Source organism: Lactuca virosa, chromosome 2, assembly GCF_052849685.1.
Source record: "Lactuca virosa cultivar CGN04683 chromosome 2, Lactuca_virosa_CGN04683_v6, whole genome shotgun sequence".
NCBI classification, from domain to species: Eukaryota; Viridiplantae; Streptophyta; class Magnoliopsida; order Asterales; family Asteraceae; genus Lactuca; species Lactuca virosa.
In genome coordinates this window covers 238,559,162-238,567,527 of record NC_136427.1, presented here as the reverse complement: position 1 = coordinate 238,567,527, position 8,366 = coordinate 238,559,162, and the positions used below count along the sequence as shown (strand labels likewise).

General features: G+C 32.6%; 2 protein-coding genes across 2 annotated transcripts; both read right to left on the bottom strand.

Moving 5' to 3' along the window:
• Positions 1-1,974: 1,974 nt before the first annotated feature.
• LOC145158330 (cyclin-dependent protein kinase inhibitor SMR6-like) lies at positions 1,975-2,471 on the bottom strand. Its single transcript, XM_079077244.1, has 2 exons — positions 2,135-2,471; positions 1,975-2,036 (listed from the first exon to the last, which is right to left on the bottom strand). Exons 1-2 carry the CDS (start codon positions 2,469-2,471, stop codon positions 1,975-1,977), a joined length of 399 nt encoding a protein of 132 aa, XP_078933370.1.
• A 1,969-nt stretch (positions 2,472-4,440) lies between these two features.
• MKK3 (mitogen-activated protein kinase kinase 3) lies at positions 4,441-7,887 on the bottom strand. Its single transcript, XM_079079811.1, has 11 exons — positions 7,607-7,887; positions 7,035-7,183; positions 6,704-6,958; positions 6,394-6,612; positions 6,179-6,316; positions 5,909-6,076; positions 5,668-5,781; positions 5,453-5,560; positions 5,269-5,360; positions 4,797-5,162; positions 4,441-4,701 (listed from the first exon to the last, which is right to left on the bottom strand). Exons 2-10 carry the CDS (start codon positions 7,134-7,136, stop codon positions 4,802-4,804), a joined length of 1,557 nt encoding a protein of 518 aa, XP_078935937.1. The 5' UTR covers positions 7,137-7,183; positions 7,607-7,887; the 3' UTR covers positions 4,441-4,701; positions 4,797-4,801.
• Positions 7,888-8,366: the final 479 nt, after the last annotated feature.

Sequence of the window (8,366 nt, the reverse complement as noted above, 5' to 3'; positions counted from 1 at the left end):
TTGTGCATCAAGCAAAAAAACCGTAAAATACCCATAAATAGCGAATTAGAACGGTTGTGATGCAAAGTTGAAGCGATCCAACGGATGTGGGTTTGAAGTGATCCAACGGTTGTGAGTGTGAAAGCGGCTATAAGTAATAATAATAATAATTAAGTCAAAACATACACTCAAGATTTAATATATACTTATCCAATAAAGTCTCGTGTCTATTAGTTTTATTGCGTCCATAAAATCAACATCTTCGTAACATTATTTTTATTTTAGTCAACAAAATTTTCGATTAACTGTCTCTATTAATACGTATTTTAAATAGTTATGTGAAGCTTGTATGGTTTATTGAACAACATAATTATTACATCAAGAAGAATAACAGTTACATTGTTTGATGTTTAGCCAAATGACATAACATAACGAGAATGATTATGATCCAAACAATTCGATATTACTTTTCGTGGAGCTTAAGAAAGTAGAGTTTGAGCCAAATTAAAGGCTGTTTGATCATTTTATGTGTAAAAAATAACAAGGGTCTTATAGGAATGGAACATGAAATCTAGACGTCTTAAAGAAATGCTTATGTTAAGTCGAGTCTACGGTTTTTTAAGTTAGGTGAAATGACATTCTTTTGCGAAATTCGTGAGAAATGGTTTTAGAAAACGTTTTATTGCTAATTCGCGAAGTGATTTGCACTGAGTTGGTGTCTGAAAAATATTACTTATCTGTGTCGTCGAACAACTTTAGCAATGTTTGTATAACCTAAGTATCCGGCCATGTGGCTGAAATGTTTTTGCTTGAATGAATGTTATTTGAGATTGTCAATTTGTCATGAAAGGTTTAATATATTTGTGTATGTTTTTACATTCATACTACTATATACACACATTGAAAGAGCAAAGCTAAAGAATTATCAGTTTTCCTATATTTCTTTCCATTTCAAAAACATAAAAGAGTGTTACTTTTTTTCTCAACTCGATCCCACGGATTTAATAATCATTTTCATTATTTTCCTTTGTTTGCCTTTTTCCCTTTTCTCAAAAAACTTGAAAAGATAGTGTAAAAGGATACAACTTTATGGGTTATCAAAAATATGTAAGATTCTCTTCTAAGCAAATATATCATCCAACTTACTATTTTGAATGCTTATCAACCTTATCTTAATAAAGTTAATTGTGATCTAAGATCTCTAGTTGCTAATTAAAATTTAGGGATTTTTTAATATGTGCTCTAAGGGCACATATAAGAAGCATTAATTAATGACAAATATTACCATAATTAAATGTAAAATACATTAATTATAAGGAATATTACCATAATTAAATGTAAAATGCATTAATAATCTCCATAATAAATGTATTTTGAATTTAATTATGGTAATATTTTTCATAATTAATACTTCCTATATGTGCCCTTAGGGCACATATTAGAAAATCCCTAAAATTTATGGTGTTTGTATGTTTGTTTAAATAATGATTATGTGATAATTATTTTTTGAGTGCTTTTTTAATTCTACTTAGCTTATAAGAAACTGATTTTGATATATTTTTCAAAGAAATTAGAGAAAAATGCATGTTGCATTAGAATTAAAAATATCTGAAATTAGGGAAAAATCTTGTATTTTAACAATAGTCAGTCGTCCCAAACAAACATTAGATTAGAATAAAAGAAAAAAAAATCAGTATATTTCACCTTTTAATTATTAGTACTAGTGCTTTTATTTTTATACTCTAAAGTTTATTAATTTATTTAAAATTCAAAAAAAATTATCCAAAAACTAAAAACTAACTATTACGATTTCAAATAATAATTAGATAATAATTTTCAAAACACATATCTGAACCTGAACCCAATCCCCATGAGAGCCAAATGTTGAGATGAATTCTAAAATGAACGATGTAATTCTTCTAAATAACTCAACTAGAAATTGTTGAATTTATTTCAGAAAGAGAAGAGGCTAAAACATTGATCATCAAAACCAAATTAACAAAGATAATCAATCTCATATGAAATTCCGACTTTATTAATGCTCATATACACATAATCTGTACATGGTTATAATTTATAAACCAAATCTGTCCCAAACTATTGAAATCAAAACAGAAAATAAAAATATTCATGGCAAACCTAGAAACTTACGAACGGGATTTGTATTTGGCTCTCTCAGCATTTGCAAAATTTTCGAAAAAAGAATCCAACTCCGGTGAATTGAAAAACTGGATATCGCCATTCTTCTGGCACTTGGATACCGGCCGACGCTTCTTTGGTGCTGGTGGTGGCGGACATCGAAACTTCTCCGACAACCTCGATTCCTTTGATGTCGGAGTCGTTGAACCCGAGTTTGAGCCTTCATCAGTCTCTCCATTTGCTTTATTAGTCGATACAGATCTCAAGGGAGCACCCATGGTGATTCCAGAAATCACCCATGTCTTTCCTTCCATTATATCTCCATCTACTTGATGCTTTTTAGAGAAACCCATAACTTGAAGTCGGAAAACGGAGCTTTCTACGATCAAAAGCAGGTTCGTTGATCAGAGGATGTGAAGAAGAAAAAATATCGAGCGAAAAATCAAAATGGAGAATATAGAGTTATGAGAAAGAGGAGCTTGAATAATGGAGCTTTGAATGGAGGCGGCAAACAATAAAATGATAAATACAGAGATAAATCGAGTTAAATTTTGGGAATTTTGGCGCCATTATTTTTACAACGGCTCTTTTTCCCGCGCTTTTGAAAATTCCAGTATTACCCTTCTGCGGAGTTGGTATTTACATGGTGTTGGACCGGTAGTGGTGCGTGACCTGACGGTGGGTAAGGCATGATTACCGAGTCAGATGGTGGCAGACCGGGGGCCCAAAAGATTCCCAGAATTTCTGCTTGCTGGCCCAATTTTTTAACGATTTCTCTGCAATTTTTTCATTACAGATTATGTCATTATGAATCATGAGATTAATGCCTCTTATTTTTGGAATTTAAAAAACGCAAATAAGGTTATTTTGTTTGTTGAGATAAAAATATAAAGGATAAATTGACAGCATGATAATATAAGTTTACATATTAAATATTTGTATATCATCAATACTGATCGTATTATATAATTAATCATTCAAGTATATAGTTTGATATAATATTAATAAACATCCGCATTCAATTAAATTTGTAAATAAAAACAGAAACAAGTTTCTTGTAAAAAACATTATCTATAAACAAAATAAATAAAATAAAACCAAGTTTCGAAAAATATTTTTTTATCTGATTAATTTTTTGAATTTTTTTTAAGAAATGTTCGTCTCACAGGAGAATTCACGTAAAATAAAAAACCTAGTGTCCACATAATGAAAACCAACAAAATAGAAACAATCAAGAAATGATTAATTTTGTTTTATTTCATTCGATAGAACAAATGATTTCTCTTATCTCATTCTAATAGTTTAGTTTATTCATTTCCGACCTCTATTATTAAATACAAAATGCAAAATATGTTAAAATAAAAGACTTTAATAATTAGATATTAGTTTCATTTCAATTTACAATATGATAAAATCATTCACTTAAAAGGATAGTGTGTTTTTTTGTTAATTTCAACAATCAGTGGTTACTTTGCAACCAAAACTCTACGTTTATTTTAAATTTTAATCCATGATATCTAATCGTTTTATCTGGAACTGAAATAAAAATCAAAATATATTTTAAATTCTGTTTCTATCTGATCCTTTTAGATATATCTGTTATAAAATATACGATAACATTGATTTTGTTCTCTATGATTATCTACTATGTTTGAATTTAAATGTGAGATTTAGATAAAAATCAACATATGTTTTTAGATTATGCATTTGTACTTCTATCCGATCTTTTTGGATGTGTACTAATATTTGTCATCAAAATCTGGTAACACTAATTTTGTTTAAATTTAAACACATTATATACCACGTTAAGTATATCCAAAAGTAGATTTTTTTTTTGGAAAGGGAACTTCCCTAACGAGGGTTTCCGGGCCAGCTTTCGCGCACCGACTAATCCCCCGCTGCAAACATGAGGCTTTGCCTCATGCCCTGGAGTCACTGCAGGCGAACCTCCATGGCCACAAGGGCTGAGTAGTGCCAGGATTTGAACATGGGTCAATAGGTTATCCACCATATCTTCCACATGCCTTACCAAGTCACCACAACCCAAGTGGTTCAAAAGTAGATTTTAAATAACCGCCACACAACACTATATGAGTATGGACATGTTAAGAGTGATAGCAACATGAGCAGAATACTTACATTTTATACACTTAATTAACAACATACTAACATGTTTTACCCATAATATCTAATATTTATCACATATTGCTATCATTGCTAAAAAAACATACGTATGTCACCATCATGGGCAAGGAATTTTAAACACGTTATTTATGTGTAAACAGATGTAAATATGTTCCTATTAGGAGTTACATATTGCCATTATCAGCAAAAAAAGATATAAGTACGTTCTTAATGTGTTATAGATAAAGAAACACAAGTATATTGGTATTAGCCTATTAGAAATATATAAAAATGGGTACATTTCCCATATTGATACTAACTTACAACAAATTAACATTACACAAAAACAGAGTTACTCCTAGTGTGGAACAAATCCTAAACACTTTGTACATACATACATAGATTCAACCAAGAAGAGAAAGAACTCCAACTACTAGCAGAAATAGTTCAGTTCACCACCTGAACATCATAATAGCAATGATTTGTGAAAAGTGTTTGTTGGAATGTAAGTATGTAAGGGTAAAATGGTGATTTAGTCAAGAAAAGAAAAAGACCTTTTTTATTGGATGATGTAAAGCTCTTGTTTGGCAATGGAGTATCGGCCAATGATATTTCCAGGGTCCATAATAAACTGTTCTTGAAATGTTCCCATTCTTTTAGTAGGTATGTCGATATTTAAATCTTTAAAATCTGGCACATCTTCTGCCTGTATGCCATCTCCACATATAAGAAACTGGTTTCCAACAATAAATGATCCCGAAACACGGATTGCAACTCCATCTTCACCGTGGGCCCTACACTGTAGCTTTTCAACAACATGCACAAGCTTTTCAGAAGGCCATTCACCAGCTAATGTACTCCGAATATTTGATAAAGTTTTAAAAATATCATCAGGCCCAGTAGATTCTTTCCCCGAGAAACTGAAAATAGTAAATCAAAGATGCCATAATGGTTTTATATATATTATGTATTATAAATTAATTATAAACAAAATATATAAAAAGAGAAAACTCAAATTAGATGAACCTGAAAGTTGATGATTCATTGTAGAAGCTCTTTGCAGATTGCCAGAGTTCATCTGACCCATCGAAAAGCAAATAGTAATGTACTGCTAGCATCTGATGAAACAAAAAAATACAAGATTGAAACATAAGTATAATGAAAATCTAGTAAAGCATGTATATAAGTAGGGGTAAATTTGTCATTTTACATCTGCCAAATCTTTCATTCTTTGTGTTGGATCAAAAATGCTACGAACAAATGCTGCTAAGTCGACTTTGGCATTCTCGTATTTTGTGATAAATGGATGTGAAAGAAGCTGCATAAAAGTATAAATGTATAATCAGCAAATGATAAATATCTTGTGAATTGCCACTACTTTTACTCAAATAGTGTTTCCATAGACAAAAGGCTCTTTTTTCTTACCTGCTCTGCAGTTGGTCTTGCATCAGCATCTTTCTGTAGACAAGCCTCAATAAATGAGCAGAACTCTGGAGAAAAAATGTGTTTTGGTGGTGATGGAGATGGATCTTCCAGGATCTATTAAGATGTGGGAAATAAAAATTTATATATATATATATATATATATATATATATATATATATATATATATATATATCAGCAAGAATAAAAGAAAAAACCAATATACTGCAGTTGACAAAATTACCTGCAACATAAGATTAACAGGTCCTTCATTTGCTGTATAAGGAAATTCACCAGTGCCACACTCAAAAAGAGCAAGACCAAGGCTCCAGATATCAGCTGGATATGAATAACTTTCATTTCTGATTCTTTCAGGTGACATGTAGGTCACAGTTCCCACAAATGTAGCACACTGAAAAAAGGATCTAGGAATATTACAACCACATTTATTAATAATCGTTAGCTTCACGTTGTATTTAATACAAAATGAGGCTAAAAAAAACAAAACACTTACCATTGCCATGGAATTCTCTAAACCAGCACTTATCCCAAAGTCTGTAATTTTTGGTTCCCCCTTGAGATTCACAAGCAAATTTGCAGGCTTTATGTCTCTGTGGACCAAGTATCTAACTCCATGCAGATAGCTTAGTCCCTGAAGAATAATAAATATATTAATAACAAATATTAAAAAGAGGTATGAATCTTAGGATAACAAGTAAGAATATTTACCTGCAAAAGTTTTTGAACCATTAAAGAAAGAACAGCTTCTGGTATACATCTTTGTCTTTTTATAACATCAGCTAATGAACCCCCATCCATGTACTCTAGAGCAATGCTTATTTGCCCAGAGTCAGGAGTGTAAAAAGCTCCATAAAATTCCACAAGACCTTGATAACATGGTGCTTCACATAATGTTCTTATCTCAGTAAGAAGCTGTTGTCTTTTCTCCTGGTATGAAAAAGAATGTTGAAGGTGAGTGTAGTGATGGAATCGAATTTCCATACTACATGTGCTGAAATACACATACAGAGTTGCATACCTTTTCAAAAATGTTGATCTTCTTTAATGCAATGATTCTGTGAGTCGGGATATGAATAGCTCTTTGAACTACACTGCTTGCACCACTGCCTATGGCTCCAAATATTCTCATTTCATGTGAAGCACATCTATAAGTCCTTTCTCTTTCATCTACATCGTTTGTTACTCTTGATGTGCACTTTTGTAATCCAAGTTCATTAATGTTGTATACTCCATAAGATCGACTGAGTAGGTTGACAGTTCCACCATCTGATAGCTTCATGGAAGAAAATACAAAATCGGTTAAGTTGATGTGATCTGCTTTAGAATTTTACCTCTAATTGTTATATTACCATGTATGAATCAGAAGGATCCATGGTTGATCCTGAAGAGAAGCCCTTTTCTGCATCGAATAGTGGTACCAGTTTCTTTTTCAATTCCTCTAGTCCTGCCATGGTAGATTAACTTATAGCAACCCTACCACATCCTTCTATCCTGGTGGCTGGCAAGAATGTAAACATACACATCAAGAGTCATAAGCATGAGCTTTGCAATGTGAACTGTGAGTTCTTTCAGGTTCTTATAAACCGAGCTATTCTCTCGGACAAAGGAATCTTTAATTAATAATCAGAGACATGAGAAGGATTGAGTCGGATAAACAGAGGATATAACATACCCGGTAAATTACAAGTAAATTGTCTAGCTTTAAGCTCCAAATTACTTTCAGATTGGTGCAATTAGCACTATAAACTTCGTTACAATGCCTAACCAGGTCAACATTGTTCTAGCTATATATGACTTAGTGATCCAATTTACAAGAATTAATAAAATATTTCTTTCTCTAGGGTTTTAAACATTTGGGGGTTCTTTGTTATGGTAGTTTTTTTTTCAGATTTAGGAATTGTAAATTTAAGGTTTATGGTACCTGAATTATCTCCCAGTGAAAAGCCGAAAGCTTACGAACAAAATCCAACCAAAGACGGAGTTAGTGAGCAACGATGGAAGACGAACGACGGGAACGATGGGGAGGCGAAGACGGTGGTCAATCGTCTGTAGGTGTTTTCTGTCTGGAAGGGAGTTTAGATTTAAAAATTGGTTGGCGCAGTATCCAAATTTGTTGAGATTCAGGTAATGTCGATAGATTATGAAGAACAGGGAAGACGAGATTACACGGTGAAGAAAACTCGGAGACACGTTAAAAAGGTCAAAAGTTTTGGTGGTTTTTGTAACTTTTGGACGACAAACTTTCAGTATTTATCGGTTAGACCCCAAGGTTCAATTTTTTCCAAAATGGCTATAAGTTCATTTTGAGTATGTTACACTAGTAATCGTACGTTATGGGAGAGGTTGACCCATGTGAAACGCTATCTCCAAGTTTTCTTGTTGTGTTTTTATTTCCTTTTGTTTTCTCTACAATAGTTAATCCAGGTATGGAGATGTCCAATAGTCATGTTTTTAATTCTGACTTCATGATGCACCGCCCACGTCCCATTATTAGCGGCTATAAATGAATCTAACGTTGTTGGAATTCCTAAGTCAAGTAGGACATAAGGGAGAGACCCAGTCCTTAGGCTTCATAACAAAATACTCAAAATGCCCCTAAGGTCAAACTAAGTCAAAAGTCAACAGAAAGTCAACGGTCAACGAAAGTCAACCCAGCTGAGTACGCCCAGCGTACTCAGCCC